This window comes from Lepisma saccharinum, chromosome 23, assembly GCF_977018435.1.
Source record: "Lepisma saccharinum chromosome 23, izLepSacc3.1, whole genome shotgun sequence".
NCBI lineage: Eukaryota > Metazoa > Arthropoda > Insecta > Zygentoma > Lepismatidae > Lepisma > Lepisma saccharinum.
The window spans coordinates 26275053-26301744 of record NC_139251.1 but is presented as its reverse complement, the minus strand read 5'-3'; the positions used below and the strand labels follow the sequence as shown (position 1 = coordinate 26301744).

The 26692-nt window shown below is 36.5% G+C and overlaps 1 protein-coding gene across 2 annotated transcripts in view; it reads right to left on the bottom strand.

Moving 5' to 3' along the window:
• Positions 1-26692, bottom strand: part of Dhc1 (dynein axonemal heavy chain 1) — a 344548-nt gene that overhangs the window by 237837 nt on the left and 80019 nt on the right. For both annotated transcript variants that reach the window (XM_083144626.1, XM_083144627.1), the window contains exons 10-19: positions 21817-22123; positions 20909-20926; positions 19787-20010; positions 17289-17436; positions 15981-16162; positions 11123-11329; positions 6240-6436; positions 4676-4820; positions 1920-2040; positions 677-958 (exon numbers count right to left, since the gene is read on the bottom strand). In XM_083144626.1, the coding sequence (XP_083000752.1) occupies positions 677-958; positions 1920-2040; positions 4676-4820; positions 6240-6436; positions 11123-11329; positions 15981-16162; positions 17289-17436; positions 19787-20010; positions 20909-20926; positions 21817-22123 (1831 nt within the window). The remainder of the gene's footprint in view (positions 1-676; positions 959-1919; positions 2041-4675; positions 4821-6239; positions 6437-11122; positions 11330-15980; positions 16163-17288; positions 17437-19786; positions 20011-20908; positions 20927-21816; positions 22124-26692) is intronic.

Sequence of the window (26692 nt, the reverse complement as noted above, 5' to 3'; positions counted from 1 at the left end):
AAAAAAAGCATTAGCTAATTTTGTACTTTCTTGTAACTCGCTACATCCAGGAAAGTAGTTTTCTTGTCCACTGATGCCAAATTTCTAGGTGCTTTGCCTAAACCTAGAAGCGAAACGAAAATATGTAACCAGAAAGGAGAGGGGAGAGAAACTCCAGCATCTTTCGATAACAGTTCCAGTATTTTTTTTCTTTTTGTCTTCAGCCTGTCTTTCGAATTGGCAGTCAATTGTAGGTGATCATACGTAAGCACTATGCATCTCATTGATTAGAAAATACATCATCACATGAGATACAAATTTTCTTCTTGTTTCAGAGATCGAAAATATATATTATGAGACAGATATTAATTTCTACCGGAAAATTTGAAGTTGCCAAATTTTGTATTTGTTTTACTTGCACGCCTGAATTGGTGTTTTATTTCTATTATATCTAATTAATATATACAATAAATAAGAATTGTTGCGGTAAACGGTAAACCAGGTCATATTGGCTCGCTCATTCACTCCCTCCCTCACTTATTCATTGACTTTTTTTAAGAGAATACCATTTTTCTCCATCTTGTGTGAATGAATATTTTCTTGTTCAAAAAACAATAACCCTATTTTAGTATAGAGATATGAGATCACATCTTTTAAATAATGACACTGTTGGAATTTCCTACAATTGCAAACATACCAGCATCTGCCTCTAGGTTGGCTACAAAGCGTCTCCGTATGGCCTCCAGGGATTGCCTTGTCACCCTTATAAGAACATCCACAACCTTGCGACTGTAGTAACGCCTCATTTCCGACACAGCATTCCTCACCATCTCCTGCATGGCTTTGCTCAGCCCGCCCCCTGGGGTTTGGTGAAGGGTGTGAGGGTTGTCAAACAGCTCCCAGAGTACGCTCCAGTCTTGCTGTTGTGATCCAGACTCACTTGGGGTTATCGCAGAGGATTCGGCATCCTCTCCTTGATCTGGAAGGAAAAATTTCATGAGTACTAATAATTATTTAAAAAAGTAACTAGTTGTAGTAACTATTGTTCGAAAAGTAACTGTTACTTCTAATGACATTACAGTACTAAGTTTCAGTTATTCATTTAAAAGAAATAACTTGTTACGGTTACTATTACTCAACAAGTAACTGTTACTTAAAATGCATTACAGTACTAAGTTACGGTTACACTCACTTATTTCAGGAAGTAACTTGTTAGTTAAGTTTACTAAAAAGTAACTGTTACTTTAATTACATAACAGTGCTAAGTTACATTACTCATTTCAAAAAGTAAATAGTTACAGTTAATATTACTCAAAACAAGAAACGGTTACTTGGATAACTACATCACAGTGTTAAGTTACAGTTATTGGTATCAAAAGTAATAAGTTACAATTACTGTTACTCCAAAAGTAACTGTTATTTTTAATTCGGTACTTCCAAATATGAATAATTAAGCCTTCATCAGTACACATATATTTCTGTTACATGATTTGCACACCTGGGTCAGGCTGATATTACATTCCATCTTTGGATTGTCATAAATGAATATAAAATGTGAAAAAAAAAACGTGCTAGAATACTGTTGAAATGACACAAATGTTAATGCTGAAGATAAGGTAGGAATTTTAATCATCAATAACTTAACAACAGAAATGTATATTTCAGGACACAAGAAATAGTAACATTCTCTGTACACCAGGCTCTGGCTGATTCTATGAGATGTGACAAAGTTAAATGAAACACACTGGTTCTATTTCAAGCTGCAAAATGCTGCATTTCCACTTGTTAACGCATTTCACTCCAAACTGAAATTACACATAACCATCATGCATCATCTATTGTGTATGCATGCAGAAAGATATTAATGGTACAGGGTCAGGGAGATCCTGGTGTACAGTCAGAGATTTAATACCAGAAATTTTAAGTTGAAAGTGAACTACCTTCAGACAATATATCAAAGTCATCAGAATCAGATACAGGAAGAGCGTGGCCTGCCTTTCTGACTAGCTCCAAGAGTTCTTCAACAGCTTCCTCTACCATCAGGCTTTTCCTGTGAAGGTCCTGCAAATTAAACATATACCAGTAATTATAGTATCCAAGTACAGATACACAGTGAGTGAAAGTACAGTGAGACTTATAATAAGGAACATTAAACTGATCAATGCTGTTAATAAATATTTCGGGTCAAATGGATGAAGTTAAAGGAAAAGTTCATCCTTTTAGTGTGTATAACAACAATAAAAAGTACCACCACCATCCACAGCTACAACCAAAGGGTGGAAATTGTTATTACATTTAACAATGTCTACACTAGCAAATTTGATCTTATTGGTATGTTTAGATTTTGCCATGTAATATTTTTTTAAAAAAAGATAGTAACAATCTGGCTTGATTTGTTAATATTTTTAGAGACAGGACAAAGGGTGCCCACAGAGGGGAGCCAGGGGAGGCACGTTCCCTCCCCATTCCCGAGATATCTGGAAACATTTCATACAATTCAAATGATGAAATTATAGCTTGAAAGCATGGACGAGGGGTGCCACAAAATTCAGCAAATTAAGTGGTCTCTGATATTCTGGTGCTTTATGGAACATTTGCAGTTTTATTTATAACTAGCTGATTGCCTGGCATTGCCTGGGTATTTATTTATCTTAATCTTCTATTAGACAAGAAAATAATGAATTCTAACTATAGTGTAAAATGAACTTGGAGTTAAACGGCATTGAGAGTGTCACCATTCATCTCAGTGACCCCGAAAACTATGGATTCCACACTAATATCGGTCGTTTTACATGTCACCCCTTTCCCACCCCCACCTCTAAGGGTGCCAGGGGTGTCTTACCCACACAGTATTTCTTTCCAGATTGTAAGTGATAGATGTACCAAGTTTGGTTGAAATTGCTCCAGGATAGCAATATCGCACCTTCTGTGTAGACAACACACTTCACCATGCTATGTAGCGGGAAGCATAACTTGCAGGATATGATACGAAAATGCCACACAACAGAACAGTGGCACAGGAACGGGGGGGTACAGGGGTACCTTGTACCCCCCTAAATTTTTGAAGGGGGTACTGTACCACCCTAAATCTGTAAATCGAGTTGTACCCCCTGTACCCCCCTTGGTAATTTGACAGCAGACACAAGGTGCTACTGTTAAAAGAACCTATTTTCAGTTCGCCCAATAAAAAAGTGTATATTGTTTATAACTTATAAACATTATCTTCCTTACCACAGAAATTCAAACCATTCTAAACTTATTCTACTATTGAGAGACCACAAGGAAAAAACCTTGGACGAAAAGTCCGCGCGCAGCTTTCCCTTCTTCCGTTCAGCTCGGGCCATAAGGAAGCATGGTCCACTCTCCTCCTCCCCTCCTCGCGAGAGTACGGTGCACAGGAGTCGTGGGACCTAAGTTCTTGGAAACCTCTTTAAGGAGATGAAAATAGTTTAAAATGTGTGTGGAACGATGGAATCAGATTTGCTCTCAGAAAATCACGCTGCAGACGAATGCTCCTTTGCGTAAGGTCGGGGGGGGGGGGGGGGGGAGGGTACACTTTTCTAAAGAAATGGTCGCGTCGATTCGAAGGGTATATGACTGATCCCATTTTCTTTTGAATATTAGAATGGAATTTTCCAAAACGAAATACTTACACGATCGAGACGAGATACTACAGACCAACTTGGGGGGTGGGGGTGGGGGGTACAATGTACTGCTGTACCTCACCCATATTTTTCATAACTTTGTAAGGGGGTGTTCGGAAAACTATACTTAAACCTATATATTAAGATATTTTGAAAATAGAGTCCCGATTAGCCTATCTGAGCATGAAGTGAATCTAGAATAAGTTTTAATGACTTCCGAGTGGAAACTGAAACAAAAATTAACACAAACAAGAATGAGAAGGACCTCGCCACACAGGAGACGAGATGAGGCTGTGACAATTTTTGACTTATTTCATCGCGATATCATTCCTAGGTGAAATGAAATTTTTCCTAGACATTTAAACAAGGTGCAATTTGCGATATTATCAGGGGGGCGGAATTATTTTTACCTATGTATTAGAATGCAACACAAACACAAAAAATGGTTATCATAGGTTAATTGAATAAAAAAAATTGATATAACTCGTTTTTATGTAGATCTATTGCTTATTTGTTAACTGGAGTCCAAACTCGAGTATCCATAATTTTTAATCTGATTGTAACTTTATACCCTTGATCTTGTCTGCTCGTACCAGAAATACTTGTTTCTTATGGGCATCTGGAAGGGGGAAGGAGAGGGTCACCCCTCCACTGGAAAGTGAGTGTAAGGTGAAAATAACATGCTGCATTTTTCATTTCAATTCAAAATACATGACATTAATTATTATAGGTGACTAATTATTTCAGGAAATTCTATTAAATCAAATTTTCAAATGATCAGGTTTTGAATCAGGGTGCAGGAAATTTTCTGGAAGGGCATTGGCAGTCATATTTATTGCACACCATATAAAATAAATATTTGGACTTAAAAGCACTTATTTATATACTTTTTCTTGTTTTCTTGGGGGGGGAGCTGCTTGACTGGAGGAGCCTCACACCCCCTGCTCCCTTGGCACTATCACCGATTCTGCATGCAAGATGATTCTAATAAGTATTCAAGCAAATAAGAATAAAAGCTGTGGACTTTTTGAATATGTTATCATTCTACTCACAACAGCTGCTTGTCTGCAAGTTGTGTCTGTCTTCTCCAGAAACTCTTCTATGCCCCAGGGAGTCTTTTCTGGAAGTGTGTGAAGATTCACCTTCTGCATGCACTCCAGGACTTGCAAGATTCGATTGGTATATATGTCATGCACTCTGTGAACAATAGGTGGCATTAGCATCAAACATACTCAAAAGTAAGGAGGAAATGTGCTTAGTGTTAGTATGCATGACGTCTACAACTACAGTAATGAAGTATATATTTCTTTAAATATGGGATGATATAAATAATCATCAATACAACAACACCACCACCACCACTACTACTACTACTAATAATAATAATAATAATAATAATAATAATAACTAAAGTCAACACAGTTTCCTAAGTGTGTTTCATGTTTCTTTAAAAGGAGAAAGAGACTAATGATTATAACAGAGCAAAGCAATAGTAAAAATTGAAAATTAAATTTCAAAAAGGGTAACTGAAACTGTGTTACTTTCTAAGCAAAGTAACTGAAAAAGTAACTCAGTTACTTCTAAAAACTTAAGTCTACAAAGACTGATTAGTACTATAATATATGCAAAAGTTAATGAAAGTTTGATAAAATATTCTAATATTCAATTAAATTCATATATATATATATATATATATACTTGTATATATCTTAGATTTAATTGATTTATTTCTGTTTTTTTAAAACTTATTTACTTAACCTACCAGATACAATGTTAAATCAAGCAAGAATTTTAAGATTTTTCTCAGTTTTGGAAATTCAGCCTGTTACAAAATCGAAGCCACAAAACAGTTCCTGGATGCCCATTTGAAAAACAGTTTACCAAATCAAAAAAGTGTTTCACCACAAAAGTTGTTTGAAAGTGAGGGTCCTACGAAACGAGGTATGACACAATCCATTTCAAAGTTGAAATTTTCAAGTTACCCTCCTGGTAACCCTTCCACCAGTGGGACACCACATGTGTTCAAAATACAACATGTTGACTCATCTTATGCATTTTGGTAAATTGGCATTGACAGATTCTGCAATTTATTATCCATTCATAAACTTTTAGTCTGATACCACCCACAATTCGATCTGACTTGATTTGATTTATTCTATTTTACTTTGCTTTGCTTTTCTGTCACTTTCTGATAATTGCAAAGATGAGGATGAAAGATTATACAATGAAATGGATGAAAGGACAATCACAAGTACACATGAATAGGACACAACATGGTCCCAACAGAGAATTATGCTGGGTGTGGATTCAGATGTCAGAAACTCATTAGTATGCAAAATGCAGACCAGTGTGCCTACATCCGAGAGTTTGACATTTGGCTCCTTTCAGTTAAAGTCACCCCTATTGCACAAAGTACTATATGAAAATTACTGATTCCAAGTTCCTTATGTGTATTTATTCAACAATTACATTGCATTGCAATAAGGAAACATTGGTAATCTGAAGAAGAAAAAAGTTCATGGCTCCATTGGGCACAAAGAGGGTAAAATATGCTAAGTGAACAATATTTCTTTTCATGTAACAAACCAACAAAGGAACATCAATTTATTTACATACCTGGTAACAAGAACATCAAAGTGGTTAATAGCCTCTAGCGTGTTCCGGAAGAAATTCTTCCAGCGAGGATTTGTCCAAGTAATCAACTTCAATCCAGGCGTCAACATGGCCGACAGCCGTACTAACTGTGGCAGGAAAAGAGGCCTCACCTCCAGCTTTACTCGACGAACAGTGGCCAGGTAGCGGTTTAATAGCAGCTGCAAGAAGAAGAGAAGTAGTGTCGACAGCGATCTTTCTGAATTCCAAAATATCATAAACAAGGCATTAAAAAGCAAGCAATTTTTATTACACCACCATGACTGTTGGATATGGTTAGCTGAAAAACTAGACAGTAATAATAATATAAAGGGTTAATGTAAAGGAAACTAAATTAATTCAAATTATTAGTCTATAAAGGTGGCTAAATGTAACCTTGTTTCAATCATTGCTAAAAAAAAAAAAGTCGCATAGCATACTATGCTATGAAATGAGGTTCTAGGTTCAAACATCATTCAAGGCATGGCATTATGTTTGTACAATCATCCATTTCATCATTCATCCTCATTCCCCAATTAACACAAGTTATAAAAACAAAAGAGTTATAAAGTAACCAAAATGCAAAGAAAAGTAGTCAGCTTGAAAATCAATACAAATGCAGACCCTTTATCAATAGTTGAAGTTATTTCTCAGGGATGGAAACTACCAAAAGGGTTAAAACAGAGTTAACTGCCCAAAATACATACAGAGAAACACAAATTCAGATTAATTGCTGACCAAGTAAATTATAGCATATCAATTGATTAGTGTTGTAAGAGTAGAACTGGGACTCCATTGTTTTTTTTGTTTTTTCTAAAATAATGATCTGACATCCAACATCCTAAAAGCCAGTCATGACAATTTTTTATTGAACACAAAACAAATGTGTTTATGAAGACAATACTATGTTTCATTACTGTACTATGTGTGTTTATATTGTAGGGAAGTTAACTCAATATTATAACACAGTGAATAACAGAGTAGGAAGCAGAGAAGAAAAACATGATCCTCAAATATCATATTTAAATTTTTCAGCATTTACATAAAGCCAATGCTCAAGAAATCCTTTCGTAAGTGAGCTACTTTGTCTGTAGCACAATATTTAATACTAGGTTAGGAGAGAATGATACAGGGTGTGGCAAAAAGATCTGATGGTTTGTAAGTAAAAATAACGAACGTATGACACAACATTTGTACATGGTTATGTATTCAACAGATTGGGGTACATGTGCCATTAAACAGGCAGTAAAAAAAATCTGTACAACAAAGGCTTAGGTTTTGAAGATGCCGTAATCGAAGTGGTGTCCAGTTCTCGCCATGCATGCAGCAAAATGATCCGCCAGTTTTCATTGGTGTGTAGCAATGTGAGGTCGTGTCTGGGGGAAGGGGCGTGGCTTGATCAGCTGCCATACCAAATCAAATGTTAGGACGTGTTTTTCGCAGCTTCGGCAGGAGACTTGAAGAGAGCATGGCGAGAAATGGACACCACTTGGATGATGTCATCTTCAAAACCTAAACCTTTGTTGTACAGATTTTTTTCAGTGCCTGTTAAATGGCATATGTACCCCAATCTGTTGAATACATAACCATGTACAAATGTTGTGTCATATGTTCGCTACTTTTACAAACCATCAGATCTTTTTGCCGCACCCTGTACAAAGAATGTTTCATATTTAAAAAAAAATCTTTGTCTTAATTGTCATGTATGACCCAATGTGCAATAATGAAAAAATCAGTCACAAAGAGAGAAAAAAATACTGACTTAATTGTCTAATTTTTTAAAAAAAATATTGACAAAACTTACTTTCATTGACATAACTGACCAATTTCCATCTCTAATTACTTTATGTAATATCATTTTTAGAAGCAAAAACAACTTATGTACAGAAAATATTAATAATGGTAAGAAAATAATGAGATGATATGTAAAAAACTTGGTAAACAACCAAACAAACACCAAAATAATATGGGGGACAAATGCAAACTTAAGATACATAGCTCATTCAATATACAGGGTGTCATTTTAATGCCGCCCACAGACCATGGAAACGTATAGAGGACATCAAAACAAACAACTTTTCTCAGTAACATTTTTCTTGTTGGTGCGTAGTTTCGGCCCTACAGTCGTTCAAAAAAGCCCATTTTGTTACCTGAATGCTGGCAACCACACACAACATTTGATTGCATTTGTGACATCATATCCAGTTGTGAAGCGATGCATTCCAGGGTTGCCAGGAACACATATATTCTGTGCAAAATGACATAGCTACAATCAGCCACATTATGTACTGTAAAACAAAACGAGAAAATTTGTTCTCTAACCTAACAGGAAGTAAACAAATGATACGAAAAATAGTATAAAGAAAATAGAATTCAAGTGGAAGTGGTCATATCGAATTTTGTCTCAGCTTACATATCAAATATTTGCAAATCTAGTTACTAAGTTGGCATCTACAATTTAGTCTATCCACTTCGTCCTTCTGATACTAGTTGTCTCTGACACACTGAACAGATGACAAAATAGAAACGAAAGAACTCAAAATCCAAAAATCACATAATATAAAGTATATTCAGAACATTATGAGGCAAGTGGCAAAAATGGTTGAAATTACAGGGATATAAGTAGTAGTAATACAAGCTCTCCAACGACTGTGTTTATCTATGCACCAGATACACATGTAATAGTTTGCAACTGTGAACAGGGCAGTATATTCGCTACTGATTCATCATTAGATTGTTACTGTGGTTGTACTTTGATTTAGCCATAATGCAACAACGTGAACCTCGGATACTTCAGTTATCAGCACAAAAGTACCGCAAGGTATCTGGACACAAACCTGTAGATATCAACCTCGCAACGAGATTTGCAAATATTTGACATGTAGTTGGACATAAAAATCCACATGTAAACTGTAAGTCCAATAAAATTTATTGTTGTTGATATTTGACATGTAGGCTGAGACAAAATCTGACATTGACATTTCATTTTGAATATGTTTTTTACCATTTCTCATATCGTTGGTTCACTTCCCCCTTCCCCTGAGATGACTGCTGATCTTCTGACTGGTAGGCTATGATGTTCGGTCTGCTGGACGCATTTCTCGCTTCGTTTTACAGCTAATAATGTGGTTGGTAGTTTGTCATTTTTCACAAAATTTGTGTGTTCCTTGCAACCCTGCCGTGTGCTGTTTCGCCGCAGGATATGACGTCACAGATACGATCAAATGTTGTGTTGGGTTGCCAGCATCCAGGTGGCAAAACTGTCTTTTTGAACGGCTGTAGTGTTGAATCGACACACCAACGAGAAAAATGTTACTGAGACAAGTTGTTTGTTTTGATGTCCTCTATAGGAATCTGTGGTCCATGGGTGCCATTAAAATGACACCCTGTATAACCAGAAATATGTTGTAACAAATATTTATTGCAAGCACCAAAAGAACTACAGTACTATGTTTCAACATAGTCACCCCCCCCTCCCTTTTCAATGCATCTACACCAGTTCTTGATAAGAACACTGATTCCACAGGAGAAAAATTTCTTTTCGATGTGTGCATAACCACTCGTGCACCGCTGACTGGACTGCAGCCTCGATTCACTTAGTGTATCTTTCAGTGGGCCAAAGGTGCAGAAATCGGAAGGTACGAGATTGGGTAAATATGGAGGGTGGGGTAAGAACTGAAACTTTAGGTCCTCGATGGTAGACAATGTGACACCGGCAGTGTGTTGTCTCACATTGTCATGGAGAAAAAGCACACAAGTGGACACCAGGCCACATTGTCTCTGCAGAATGGCTAGTTTCAGTTTTTCGCACAAAAGGTTGAGGTAGGTGGTACTGTTTACATTATTAATTCTGGGCATGTAATGTTCAAGAATTGGCCCCTTGTGGTCCCAAAACAAAGTTAACATGACCTTTCCGGCTCTCCGTTGAGCATGCACCTTCTTCGGTCTGGTAGGCGGAGGATGTCGCCATTCTATTGTTGTACTCTTACATTCTGGTTCATAGAAATGAACCTAACTTTCATCTCCAGTGACAATACGATTAAGAAATGCCTCACAGCTTCATAATGGAGCAAAAGCTCCCTGCACGCATCAACACATCTCTCCTTCATTTCCAGTGTCAAATGTTTTGGAACCCACCTCACACACACACTTTCCTGAACATCAGTATGTCATGAGTGGGCTGATCCTACACTTATTTTCATCTGGGAAGCAATTTCACTGACAGTAATATGCCAGTTCTTATGTATCAAGTCTTCCACTTGAGCAATGTTGCTTTCCGTGACTGCAGTGACAGAGCAATCTGGATGCGGAGAATCTTCAACACTGGTTATGCCCTGTTTGAACTTCTCAGCCCACTCTTACACTTGTGATCGACTCATACAGTTGTCACCGTACTGAACTGTCATGAGGCGATGTATTTCTATCGGTTTCATACCTTCACTCCACATCGCTGCTCCAGCACACCTGTAAGGGTGCGCCATCTTGTGTAACTCTTTTCCAGCATCTCGTGTGCGAGGCAGGTGTGTCAGCCCCAGCTATGAATAGTTTACAGAAGCCTTCAGAAAATAGCAAACATATAACAATCATGGTCGTATTTTAGATTTTTTATACTAATTTTCCGGTTATTTATTGAATGCACATTGTATAAATTTATTGTATCAATATTGGAAAGCAATTAATGTAAATGCATTTAATATTTGCAAGTGTGACAAAGTCTCAATCATTGTCTCAATTTTTAGTTTTCAGATCATCAATAGAGCATCTTTAATAGGTAAAGAGGAGAGGGATGGAATATATTATTGAAGCTATAGATTGTGGAAAGCTTAAACCCTGACTGAAAAAGTAACTATTGAAAATTTATGCTTTACCTTCATCGAATCGTTAACCTCAACAAAATAGTCCTTCTTCGACAGAAGAGTCACTGCCACAACTGGATTTGGCAGGTCCATCTTTGACAAGCAGTTGGCTTCTCTCACAATCAATGGAATTCTTGGGTCTAGGTCTACTTTCAAATGACCAGTCTCCAAGCAGATGGTCAACAGCTTTCGCCTCAGACAACCCTCTACTATGGTTACCTAAAAGAATGAGAAACATAAATTAGAAACAGTGTGCCACTTTTTATACCAGAACAAACTCCATAACTTGGCCACATTGTCAAGGCACTTTTATATCTGAATTTGCAGATCACTCTGGTTTCATCACACTCAAAAACATATATTTTCTCATTTTACACTTCGTTTCTGCCACTTTTTTTGCTCATCATGATGATGTGGTTTAATGAAGATTGATTTGATTTATTTTACTTGGCTTTTCTGCCACTTTCAGTTAATCAGGAAGATGAGGATGGGTGATGATATGAAACTGATGAACAGACACTCACAAAGAACATCCATAGACAGGCTGCGATTCGAACCTGTGACCCATCCTAGCATGCTGTGCTAACCACTCTGCCATGGAAGTTGCCCAGGTTTAACAACGATTCAATGAAATTCATGAAGGACACTCACAAATCAACAACCATGACCACACTATGACTCAAACCTAAGAATAAAATCTCATGAACTTCATTGATGGCATGAAGTTGAGGCGGGCCACATCTTTAATAGTATCCGATGCAAGGGCGTGTTCAGAGGCAAGCCGTGCGGTCATCGGGAGATGCAGCGATGACCAAGCAAAATAATAAAAATATTGCATTTTATATATTTTGGAGAATCAGTAAAAATAATGTCAGAATACTCACATATTTGTGCGAAATAAGCCAAGCGACAGCATGAAACAGCTCGAAATACGCAAGAGATTCACTAATCTTAGCACATCGAAATGAGGCCCCAGTACTACCCCTCACGCCGAACCCTCCACCAAGTTTCCTATTGAAGGCAATGGTGTTCATCGGCCCAGCTCATTACAGAATGGTGCGAATCTCTCTGGGCTCTTCCGGTCCCGAGAACAGCCCAACGCTTCCGAACAGGCAGACAGATCCAACGACCTGTACTTTTCCCCACTCTTGAAGGTCTGGATCATAACAGGCCCTTTTTTCAGCCCCCATCCCCATGTTTATGTTTATTGTCACGGCAGGGTTTGTCTGGAGTCATCAAGATTCTTCCGAGTGTCCAGTGGCTCAAGGAGGGGTGGTGAGGATCATAATTCTGCTTAGGCTCAAAATTCTTTGAAAAAAAAAAAGAAGAAAGAAAAGGCAGGAAAAGATAGCAAAATGAGGACTTCAGGAATGACTACTAAAAAGTGCATGTAACCCCTCGCCCCCTTCAAGAATCCTGGGCACACCACTCGAATGTCTGCTATTTCCACTTGTTAAGAGGAAAAGCACACATTGAACGATATGAATCTGCTTTCCATTATCAAAACAACAATTGGAGGTGAACCATAAAGGTGGTTCTTACCTTTCAACACAACAATTGAGGTGTTTGCATTTCAGTTTCCATCATATTTAATAATTCTCATTGTATGGGATATAATTATGTGACTTTTGTATAGTCCTAAGGTCTGTGCTATGCAGGGGCGTGCGGTGCCCACGACCTTAAGGTAGGCTCTGAACCAGTGACTGCGATTAGGGGGGGGGCACTATGCTAAACCTTATTACCAATGGAAAGTAAACTGTCCTTGTCCCCCCCCCCACCAGTTTTGGAACCGCCATTGCCTGAGCTGTAACTGAACAAGTGAACGCAAATAACTCTGAGATATTTCGTGTTTTGTGATGGACGTCCGCAGGATTTTTTCCAGGGAGGGGCAAGCAAGTTTCAGTCTGAAAATATCATGTTTCTTCAATGCTCTTATAATAATTAATAATATAAATTACTGTGACTGAAATGAAATTATGTGTGAAATATAGACTTTTTAGTTAGACATTCATTTTCCAGGGGGGAGGAGGGCGTGGCCCTTCCTTGGCCCCCTTCCGGACGTTCATGGTGATAGCATTGCTTGGTGAGATTATTCAAGTTGTAACCTTCATTACTCTACACACTCCGTTCATTAGAAAGCAATAAGCATGGCCAGCAAAATAATTTACCGAGTTTACAGCTACCCATAAACCTATCAGTCATTTCATATTGATCTGATGAAAATTAAAATAGCGAAAGTATTCCCTTCCCTTTTCTTTATGTAAAAATTTCAAATTTTGGAGTGCAGGTCCCCCTATATTTATAATATGACTTTTCTCACTAAAAGTGCGACATCCAAATGGTTTCTTCAACACATCATCTATTACAAATGCACTTTCTGCCATTGCAATACAATATCTTTCATTGTGAATACACAGTGAGAGCAATACACAAAATAAGAGCATGGTATCCTGTCACACTACGGCTAGTAGGCTGCACCTACCACTGTCTACAATGCATTCAATGGAGAAGCAAGTCCACAACGCATGTGCCAACTGGCCAATGCAACTAGGTAAAACATGTTCATTCGCTCAGTACAGGGCCAGTAGGTGCCGCATTCAATGAACCTATACTCATTGTAGGGCCCTGGGTCCGATACAGGCTGTGCTTCCAAGGCTTGCGAGCCGAAGCGAAAAGGATGGAAATGTTTTATTTTCATCACTCGCGCGTGTTACAATTTTACATACACTTATCATTATTTTACCTGGGTAGGCGAAGCTTACCTAGCCTACCCAGAATGCATGCCACTGGTGGTATGAGTTTTTACATTGAATTGGTAGTGACCTTGGCGTTTATCGCAGAGGAATATTGTCCCCCCCCCCCTCTCTCTCTGTAGAAAAATCGACCCTGATGTTTGGCAAATCTTACGATGGCTACGTAAATATGTCACGCTTTGCCAATGGACGTATTTAGGGAGAATCTGGGGATCCAGAATAAATAATAAATATTCAATTATTTATCTGATATTAATTCCCTTGCCAGAGCAGTTGCTTTTGTACAAATTTTGGCGATCTTAACTACACCTAAGCTAGACAATTAATACGTGCTGTTATATTTCTATTCTTTTACAATCTTTTTACCTATTCATGTAATAATAATAATACAATATTCATTAATATTACTTTAATTTAATTAAACATAATTGTTTTATTATTATTATTATTGAGACACTTGCCCCAAATATATTTCTAGATACATGCCTGATACGATGGTATCATTGTTCTTTGCCTTATGATCCAATGAGAATATTGTTGAGTTGTAAGTAAAAATTAGAAGGTCGTTACAAGAAAAGTTCATTACAGAGACAGGATGTTCTCTTCGGTTTAGAATGTAGACCTTACAAGTTCCATTACTTGCCTCATGTGGTGGAAAGATACCAGCCTGACAGCTGGATTTGAATTGACAAGTAATTGAATTTATATGGTCTGCATTCCAAACCGATGAGAACATCCCATCTTTGTAATGTGCTTTTCTTAAATCGACCTTCTAATTTTTACTTACAAGTCAACAATATAGATGCATTTGAAAATTTCAACTAAAAATAAGATCATGTGAAACTCATTTTGCAATATGAATGTTATGTGATGTGAAGTATTCTCCTTTTTTTCATATTTAGCTTACTTCCCCCAGCTCTTCAATGCTTTAAAAGGAAAGATTTAAAAGATATTCCCTGACAAAAAGTCAGATTTTCCCTGACTTTTTAAGATTAAAAAGATCTTCCCTGACTTTTTAAGATTAAAAAGATCATGTTTTCTAAGTCAGTGATAATTAATAAACTGATTTTCCTTATTCACCTTAATAATAATTGTGTTTAAAGCATGACAATTTAGCCATGACCGTGACTGGGCTTAGGAGGGTAATTGGCTAATTCACATTTTATTTCAACAGGTATACTTGCACATGTGTGAGTGCATGCATACATGTGCATGCTTATGCACATCCAGAGAGAGCGGGGAGGGGGAGAAAAGGAGTGAGGGAGGGTGGAGGGGCACGAAGGTAAGTAAGTTTGACAGTACAAAGTCAAGGATTTCAAAGAATTCATACTCATTTCTAGCCTCCCTACAGAAAATCAGTCATGACTAGCAACCTTGTTCACTTAAAGGATTCTGACAATACTCATATTCACCAAAATAACAAAAGCAAAGAAAACTTTTAGAATATAAAATATATGATAACAACATTAAGCCTAGTTTCCATAACCAAAAACTCAATATGCTGACCAAGGCAGAATTTAAGCACACGAGAGAAACAGGACATGACAGAGTGGGATGAGGCTAAGCAGATAGGAAGGGAGTAGAGAGTACTGGTGGGAAAATGGAAGGAGGCCAAGGAAATAGAGAAGAAAGGAGAAGAAACACACAATGAACTGGAATGGAAGACTGAAGATAAACAAAGAATGGAAGAAGGTGTTAGAAAGAGTGGAAAGGACAAGAGCGAAGGAGGAGAAAAGAAGGAAGAGGAATGAAGAAGAAAGGTTAAGGAAAAAGAGCGTGAGATAAGGAGTCCAACCACTTTCCAGATGAAAGGAATGTTTATCTAAATCGCCTGTCAGGTGAAACAACAGTTGAAGGGGAAGACCACCTACTGGAACACCTGGAAAGGAATGTTCCAGATAAACAACTTTCTAATAATCTTGTCTCTGGCGGGGAGTGATTTTTGTATATATATATATATATCTTCCTGTTTTGTACCTTATTTCATTTGTATTTGGTACAGAGTCTGAAGACCTTGCTAGAAGGTTGAAACGTAATGTTTAGTTTTATGTTTTAAAATAAAATATATTCTGCTTTGATCAGCATATTGAGTTTTTGGTTAAAATATATGAACTTACTTGCTGATTGACCCAAACATTAACAATATCCTCCTCATAGTTTTTGAGAACGGAAGCAGCCATATTGTACTTCCGAATCACATCAGACGTTGCAGGCAATGTTTTCAGCACGTGATGCTCCGACACACTCTGAACAAGATCTTCCAGATGACTGTGCAGGGATCTTGCCCATTTGATACGACCTGAAACAACATGATTCGCAGAGTGTTGTTTTCAAAACACTGTAGTATGGAACGGGCTAATTTAGGATGCATTAAACAGTATAGTACAAATGAAAAGGTTCTAGTATATATCTTTTAAAGTTGCTATTCTATCCCTGTTATAATTGAAATGATGAGGATGAGTGACAAAATACAAGATGTAACAGGTACAATCAAAAATCGGTACTTTACACAAAATTTGAGATTATCATGGGCATGCAGTGATATTTGAGATTATGCAAGCCACTCACATGGACATATTTAGAGGGGGGGGGGGTCTGAACCTCCCTCGTCCAAAATTAACTAAGCAAAATACTTATTTTCTTACTATTCTATAATTTAAAGTTTATTCCGTTCCGCAGAACTTACATAAACTAAGCATCAAATGGTGATTATACAGTTTGCATTGAAAGTGCCTGCAAAAAATTATGCATACCACCACTAGTAATAATATGCATAAAAACAATGATCATGTACTTTTCATCACCTGGACCTAACAACCTTTTTGGTATTCAATAAAGAATCCATTTCAAAAATTATTTTATGTTAATTTCTCAGCCATGACAGCTGTTTCTATACAAACTCTGTAGTGATATTAACTAGACATAATCTACATAATCGTTATATCTCTATTATTATAAATCTTTTACCCGTTCATTATTATTATTGTTATTAAGTGTGAGGCACTTTGTTTGGACCCCTCACAATATGTAGTTTTGGATATGTGCTGGCCACTATGAAATCATTTTATGCAAATATGTAATAATAATAATAATAATATATGGATGAATTTCTTCACCAAAATTTTCCTTAAGAGTATATAATGTCTAAATGCATCTCAAAATATACACTCTATGTACATATTTACAGAGATATTACATAAAAGCTCATGCTACAGGAATTATCTTATTATTGATTTCCCTACTGTACCTTGTGCCAGATGCACTCTTGTATTAAGTTTTCTTAAAAACTTGTAACAAGTAACATTTACTTCACCACATTTAACCATTAGCAGATAAGCCTATAAGAACATATTTTTCAATGGAAAGCTACATATTTCAACTATAATTTTGGAAATTTTCCTGACAACAAAGCCAATTACACAAACCTGCAATTGGTGGAAAGTTCCTTGGAACAGGTGGGTCATCCTTCTGCTTCTTGAAGAGTTTGAGGATCCTTTCAACTTCTCTTTCGCAATAGCGAAGGATCAGATCATATTTTTCTTCCATCCTGGTCAGAGGAATATGCTTGCTAACCTAAGAAGAAAGTAGTGTCTTAATGAGGGCATGATTACATGGGCGCCTCCAGTGGGGGAAGGCAACACACTTGCCTCTCCCCCAGAAAGCATTGTCAACATTTTGAAGCACATACTTCTTGCCCTACCCTGGAAAAAAGTTTTGTTTTGCCTAATGGTGTATTCTACCATTCTGTTTTAATTTTACTTGCATGGTATTACTTACACCATTGGTATTTTATTTCTAATAGATCTAATTAATATATAATAAATATACAGGGTGTACATGATGATCATCCAGTACCACATTTCTAAGTAACACGAAGATGCAGCACATCGTCGGCAATGGTATCAATGAAATTCGGTCATGCAAAGCACATTAGGCACCTTTGTTGAGTAAATTGCATCCTTAACATACCCGCAGAGGAAGATGTTCAGAGGAGTGATATCTTGGCTATGTAGTGGCCAGGGAATAGGGCCCCCTTGCCCGAAAACGTGTGCTTTCTCTTGAAAAGATGTCATTTTCACAAAAGCGACGACAGCGCTGCAAAGCATGACGCACGCGAACTAAAAGAAACCACACAAACTTGAGCTTATATGACACCAAATACGACTGGATTGTTGTAACTTTATTTTCTGATTTTTAACATTGCGTCGAAACCCTGGAGGTTCATCGTGTACACCCTGTATACATAATAAATAAGCATTGTTGCAGGAAACCTGGTCAAATTTTAAGAATACGCCACTGGTTTATATATATAGATATATATATATAGTGTTAATATAAATCACATTGCTTATAATGTTCTGCAAACAATCATGATCAAAATGAAACAGGATTGAGCCTGTTAAAAACATTGCTGCTCACCACCATTTGTCGACCTGAAAAATATTAATTTTATAAATGACTGTCCTAAAATCCAACTAAAATAAAATTGTGGAGCGTGGTGATGGGGGAACAAAATTGTTTGCATCATTAGAAAAATAGTGAAATCACAAATATGCTTTCGATCAAAAACTTTCTGTTTCTTCTTTCAATTTTAAATAATTTTGATTCATTTGGTTTAATTTACTTTGCTCTTCTGCCACTTTTGGCTAATGGCGAAGATGAGGGTGAGTGATGATATTAAATTAATGAAGGGACACTCCCAAAGAACACCCATGCCAGGCTAGGATTCGAACCTGGGACCCCTGGTATCTTAGCATGCTGTGCTAACCAGTCTGCCATGGAAGTCAGCTATTTTTCATAATAATGAAAAATCATGAAAATGGATAGAGAAAAGCACAATTCATTCTTTAACCAAGCTTCAAACCTGAAACCTCTGGCTTCAGAGATCATGAGGATGAAGCTCCACTACAAAGGCAAGCACCATCTTCAAAATCCATGCACTTTCGCAACAGGGCAGCCCAATATAAGTGGAAATGGTATCATAAAATAACAGTTCCAGTTTAATAACCACCAATACCAATCAATACTTTCCCAACAGAGACTGATCAACTGTAGAGTTAAATATTTTAGAAATGATGCAAAATATGCTAGTAAGTCTGCACAGATTTCACATTGTAAAACTAAATTTTGTAGCTAAATGACAGTTGTTCTAATTATTTTATTTGAACCTATGAATATTTGTCAGCGAAACTTAGTTACATTTATATGATATAGTAGAAATTGATTGATTTGCTGTATTTTACTTTGCTTTTTGTGCCACTTTTGGCTAATTTGTGAAGATGGGGATGAGTTATAACATGATGAAATTGATGAATGGACACTCACAAACATTTATGGCCAAGCCAGGATTTGAACCTGGGACCCCTGGCATCATAGCAAGATGTGCTAATCACTTCGCCACGTGGGCTGGCAGTTGAAATTGAGTATAGGATGTTCTGTTCAAAACTTCCGTATTTTAACACAGTAGTATTGGAAAACTAATGTATCTAGATTGCCTTAAGATAATTTACAATTCTACTCTGGGAAAAACTAGGCACCATTGATATCAATTGTGTTGCAAAGGCAACAGATCCCATTGTGGTAGCAGAGAGAGACAATTCCACACAGTTAAAACAGCAAGAGCAAAAAATCAGCCAAAACCAGGGCTGGTAGTTCAGGTAGTACAGCAATAGCACAGTATGCCAGATATCTAATTTGAGTCCTGGTCGAACGTGCATGTTTTGTTTAAATTTCTACATAATGTACAAGGAGTTTAAAAATCAACTAATAAGCAAATAAGAGCAACTCAACAGATTTATTAAAAAAATAAGACCATTGCATGGCACAAATCTCCAAAACACATCCACTGGATATTGACAATATCCAGTTCAAATCCATGGATATTATGGGTCGAGACTATAATCTCACTAAGGATAAAACATACCTTCTCAAAACGGGTGAGAAAGCGAATGCCTTGAGGGCTCTCCCACACACTGGCAAAATTCCTTTCGATTATAGAGCTTATCCTGTCCTTGAGTTCCTTGGTTCTGTCCAGGAAGTTGTCGAAGTCCAAATCAAATTCCTTGTTTCTTTGCTCCAGATAGTCATAATCCTTGTTTGTGATGAGAGTCAATGCTTCATCAAATAGCTTCGTCACATCTTCCAGGGCTGAAAAGTAAATCAAAAGAAGAGATCAGATCAATTTACATGTGCCATTTAATACACATTGAAATTGCCTGTCCAAGTCAACAAAACACCACTGACGATTCTCTATGTAAATGATAGAACTGAGCATAGTCATAAATTGGGGACAGACAAGGGAACACTCACCCCTCCTCAAATTTTCAGGCTTAAAATGTAAGTGTATTTTAGTTAACCTCCTGGACCTGAGGAGCAAGTTAATATGTAGTAGTTTTATGATTTTCCTAATGTAACAGTTATTTAGAAAAATAGTCCTGCATGAGATAGAAAACATTTTGGTTTTGCCCCCCCCCCCCCCGCCCAGTTATGTCCATAGAACTAAGGGATATTTTATCTCACTCTTGATAACATTTCAGGTATCTATTTTGAGGTGTGAGAAAGACATTTTTCCTCATTTCGTGTCAATTTTGCAATTTGATTTTTTGAAGCATTATTACATTTTTCCCTCCGACAGTGTATTTTCCTCTTACAGTGCATCTATTTCCTTACTTTGACTACCATCTACCTCTTCTAGGATGCCAGTTTCTTCCTTCTAGAATACTTCTTTCCCACTTTTACTGTAATTTTGCCTCTTCTAGGGCACTATTTCCCCACTCTTACAGTCTTCTTCCTTCTTTCAGTGTATTTTCTCGCTTCTATGGCACTACATCTACATTTTCCCTCTATTTTAGTACTCAATTCCTTCTTTTCACCTATTTACCTACCTCATATATGTTGTGTCCTTGAGTGAATATTTTATTATAATGTTTGCCACAAGAATATTTAATTTATCACTTATAAAGAACACTTGCAACAGTTTATAAGCTCTATATTTCAATTTTAATATGAGTTACGTACCATCTTACACAAGAATGAAGTAACATACCTTCTCCAAGGAGCAGACCTATAAGGAAATAAGATGCACATGTTAATTATAGGAACAATATAATAAATTGTCATTATAGTTTTTCTTGTATGTACGCATTGATTGCATTGTAGAATTCTTTTCCTGTAGTTTACGGTTATTACAAGCATAATAAATGTCACAACGAAAAACTGTTTTCTTACGCTTGTAATAACTGTAAACTACAGGAAAATAATTCTACATTGTCATTACCTGAGAGAATCTTTTCATCATTCGTTTCCAGGAAATCTTCAATACTAACTTTATGCAATTACTTGTTAATTAAGATTGGATTGAATTGGTATTTCAAGTCCACTTTATGCACAGTAAGGCTAATCGGGACTTGACCTACAGTTTAAAGTGGGATCCGAACCACTATGTGCCTCCACCGGGTATCGAACCTGGGACCTCTTGATTACAAGGTGAGGACGCTACCACTGCGCCATCATGGAGGCCCTGTTAATTAAGATGTATTATAAAGAAACATAATAAAATTGCTGTATCCATAAAATGAACAAAAGTTTATATAATAAACTGACTTTGTTAAGTACTGAAAACTGCAACCAACATGAATGAATCTCGATTAAACTTTTCATAGGACCGTAATTAAAAAACTTAAAATGTTAAAAAATGTTAAACCCAGGAAAATTTTATAGTGTTTTTGTTTATAAAAATTTATGATGTATAAAATGTGAAAATCTAAAATTTAGAAATCAAATTTGGGGTTTGATGTTATAGCCAGTTTAAATTAATTAGTATGGTTACAAAAGCAGTTAAAGTATCAATGGTACTGACAAAAGTGGTATAGTTGGTGCAGAGGGGGGAAAACTAAGAGAATATACCAAATAGTATGAAATAAAAGCAAATCAACACAAGTTCGCTATTCTCACCTTCCATTCTTCGCTCAAAGAGGCCATTATAGTCGTCTATAATGTCAAAGAGGACAATGATTTTCCCCAGCCTGTCACAAAAGGCATCAAACTTGCCGAAGACGTAATTCTCAGAGAAGCAGAATGACGATTGGCCAGGAAGGAACGGCTGGTTCTTCACTGTGATGTAAGTGTTGCGATAGACATTGTTGAGCTGCATGCAGTGTTGTAACTTCTTTCTCACACTCTGTCGTGTCTGGGACCAGATTGTTTCTTGGCCTCGGCATGTTATGTACTGCTTGCATGTCTCTATCATCTGATTTGTGATCTGAAAGAAATGATAGATGATAAGAATTTTGCCTGGTTTTGCAAAAAGGTGAGAAGCAAAAAATAATTTTAAGGAGAAGTGTTTATCTCGATAACAATAATTTGATGCACTACTCTCTGTTGCTAGTGCTATTTATGTGCTGGTGATTTTAATGAGTTGCTTTGCATTCAGGAGTGGTTCTACAGTAAGAATGGCAGTTGAAGAACCACCAAATTATTTAAGAAAATATTTTATGTGGAAAATTTTTGCACTTCATATCATAAGAAACAAAATAATATATGAATAGATGTTCAGAGGCAGATATTAAATGTTCTAGCATGAATCAGGCTATGTAGTGGACTCCCAGTGTTGTTTTAGTGTTGTGATATGCAAACCAGCAGACTCCCTATCCACTACATAGGAAATTTTGTCCTGCCAGTAATGAAATTTACTTTTGCATCAGAAAAGACCAGAATTGTCATTGTGTCATTGACACTTTTGGTTTAGAAGCAGAATTTTATTTCGAGGTGGGGGGACACGGGCATTGCCAGAAATATTTGTAGAGGGGGCCAGGCCATAGATAAAACTTGATTAGTAGAAAAAATAATGACAATAATAATTATTGTTATTTTACAATAATAAATATTATAAGTTATTAAAATAAACCAATTTCAATTCAAATTTATTGTTATTTTTACATAAATGGAGACTCGATCCACCGTATCAGTGAATATCTAACATAATTGTTGTCCATTATTTTTCTTATATTTTGTACACTGTACTGAAAATCATAGTTATTTTTGTAGACATATTTTGTTATTAACTTTCACATGATCGTTCCAAAAAAGGCTTTAACATTTTGTGGTAAATTTTATTCATAAAGTGTATATTCTGTGACCTCTCACAAAGAAAACTATAAGTTTTGGAAGCTGTGGATCCACATTTTCTTTGGATTAAATGGTAGAATATAGAAATATAACCTGGTTTCCCTATTATACACTAAACTTATTTCGATGTAATGCAGTATTTACTGAGGTTCTAACTTTATTCCTGTTAGTAACAATAAAAATAACATTTAAATTACATATTTGTCTGATTTTTTTTTTTTGGGGGGGGGGCTTCAACCCCTTAGTCATCCCCTTGGCTATGTGCATGTTTGGAAAGTTGTGACGTTTATGAATTAATAGTATAAGTCCACAGTTTCAACCAAGCTTCATTCAGAAAAATTTCGCCTGAGCCATAAAGAGGACAATAAAAGGGTCTGTTTCTTCTCCTAGGGAGAAAATTCAACATGTCATTCTGGTGAGCAGGTTGATGTAAGTGCATGTGCAGTGCATATTTGGGGAGGTAGGGGGGGCTGAATACACACATTTGTAAATAATGTGTGTTTGTGGCCTGTTTGTTTCCAGCATAAAGTTCCTTTTCGAAAACAATTCAGGTAGGTTTACTTATAAATTTCAGGGCCTCCCCGATGGCGCAGTGGTAACGTCGTCGCCTTGTAATCAAGGGGTCCCGGGTTCGATTCTCGGTGGAGGCACATAGGGGTTCGGATCCGACTTTAAACTGTAGTTCCAGTCCCGATTAGCCTTACTGTGCATAAAGTGGACTTAAAACACCAAATCAATCCAACTTATAAATTTCAGCACAAAATGCAGACTTGACAAGGACTCAAGTCTCATTCAACTTTCAATCTTGCCCCCACAGTTACTGGGTTGAAATCAGTGGCGCAGGAATGGGGGGTACAGGGGTACATTGTACCCCCCAAACTTTTGAAGGGGGTACTGTACCCCCTAAATCCGTTAATCGAGTTGTACCCCTCCTTTAGTAATTTGACAGCAGATGCAAGGTGCTACTGTTAAAAGAACATATTTTCAATTCACCCAAAAAAAAAATGTATATTGTTTATAACTTATAAGCATTATCTTCCTTACCACAGAAATTCAAACCATTGTAAACTTATTCTACTACATTGCTCTTGCTACTAGTTAGTTCATTGACCTATGTTCTTGGAAACCTCTTTAAGGAGATGAAAATTGTTTAAAATGTGCATGAAACGATGGAATCAGATTTGATCACAGAAAATCACGATGCAGAGGAATGCCACTTTGCGGAAGGGTGGTACACTTTTCTAAAGATGTGGTCAAGTCGATTCGAAGATAAGATACAAATCTTCATCAGAAGAGTATGACTGACCCCATTTTCGTTTGAATATTTAAAATGGAATTTTCCAAAATGAAGTACTTACACGAACAAGACGAGACACGACAGACCAACTTGGAAGGTACAATGCACTCCTGTACCTCATCCATATTTTTCATAACTTGGTAAGAGGGTGTTCGGAAAACTATTCTTAAACCTATATATTAAGAGATATTTTTTAAAAGAGTTTCCCAATTAGCCTTTCTGAGCATGCAGTGAATCTAGAATAAGTTTTAAAAACTTCAAGTGGAAACCAAAACAAAAATAAGCCCAAACAAGAACGAAAAGGGCCTCAACACACAGGAGACTAGATGAGGCTGTGACAATTCTCGACTCATCCCATTGCGATATCATTCCTAGGTGAAATGAAAATTTTTCCTAGACATTTAAACAGGGTGCAATTTGCGATTTTATCAGAGGGAGAATTATTTTTACCTATGTATTAAGTATATTTATAATTGGACATCAATTGCTTAAATTCTAATTTTGATATCGAATGCAACACAAACACAACACTATTTTAAGTTAAACCCTAAAGTCAAACTGTAAGAAAATTACATTAGTCAGATGAATGCAAGAGATAAATGAGACTCACTGCAGGTTCTATTGGTAGATTTTTTTTTTTGATTCACAAGGTCTTTCAGTGAGATGGGAATGTTTGAGTGATTTATTTGGTTTATTTTACTTCGCATTTCTTCCCTTTTTGGCTAATCGCGAAGATGAGGATGAGTGATGATATGATGAAATTGATGGACACTCACAAGTAACACCCATGCCCAGGCCAGGATTCGAACCTGGGACTTCTGGCATCATAGCGTGCTATTCTAACCTCTCCGCCATGGACAACAGCGAGGTGGGAATCTGTTTTGGATTTTCTTTATAGATGTGAAAATCTTTAACTGTGACGCACACATGCTTTTGCTTACATTAAAATTTACATTTTCACAGCAACGAGAAATTGACATGTCACCCTAAAACACACGCATGTATCTGCATTCGATACTACTACATACGAAAATAAAGCTTGGCCGGCTCTTCACATTGTCCACCAAAGATTGGAAAAAAAACAACAACTTTTGAGCGTATGGCTTCCTTTGAGATCTGAAGGATTTAGGTTTTGTATATGTAGTGACTAGTATTAATACTTTCAGTGCTTGAAGAGTGCCATTAGTTACAGCTAATTATATAACAAATAAATGCTTTGTCAAATGTTTCACAAATATTTCAAAGTTAAACTTATTTCGAGTCGGGAACCATCACAACTCAATTGTTTTTCCTTTTTTAATACAACGCCCTATAGATATCTGAGAAAATACTAAATACATGGCTTCTAAGAGGCATTGGATGTGGTACACATCTGCCATAAATTGTTTAAAGATATTTTTATGCGTAGCTATGGGACTTTAAAATTAGAATGAACTGAACTGAAGTGGAACTCTATATAATGTGGTTTCTATATCCAGTGGGTAGGAGATGATTATTCCTGGTTGGGGTGGCTCAAGATCCTCCTCACCCCCTTTAATCTCAACCTGCATTAAAATGAATAGATGTATCTTTGTTCGCAATTTTCACATTTCAAATTCCACATTTCCGTTAAATCCAAATAAACCCAGAATGAGGTCCAGAGCTTTATGTTTCAGAATTGTTATCTGGTTTTAAAATCTGTTTTTTTTTTTTAAGAAAAACAAATTCTAAGAAATACAAAGAAAAAATAAATGCAAATTTTTCATTAAATAACACAACATTCGTGTGTGCTGTTCTAAAATAGAATATTTCCCATGGCTTCACATTATAGGTATCAAGGACGTATTTAGGGGGTTCGGACCCCCACCCTTCGAAAGACTTACTAAGTAGTTAAAGTAAATAATAAAAATATAATTGATTAGCATTTGTTATATAATCGATGGTAATTTCCGCTGAACTTATTGGAAGGCAAGGAATTTGGCTCATACGGCCAAATATTATGGACACAACTAATGATAATATCCATAAAATATTAATCAGGAACTTAACTTTTCGTTACTTGGATCTAACTCCTTGTTTGTTATTCAATAAATATTCAAATCTTTTTCTATTTGACATTAAATTCCTTGCCAGGTCAGTTGTTTTATGCAAATCTTAGCGATCTTAACTATGCGTAAGCTAGATAATGAATATGTGCTGTTATATCTATATTCTTTTACTATCTTTTACCAATTCATGTAATAACAATACAATAGTAATTAATTTACATATTTAATTATTATTTTAATTTAATTAGATATTATTATTATTGCAGCACTTGGTTTGACCCCCCTCCAAATGTATTTCTAGGTGCAGTAATATGTGTGTTTGTATATGGGAGACTGAATTTTGTATCCCCCCAAATAAAAAAAACGTTCCTGCGCCACT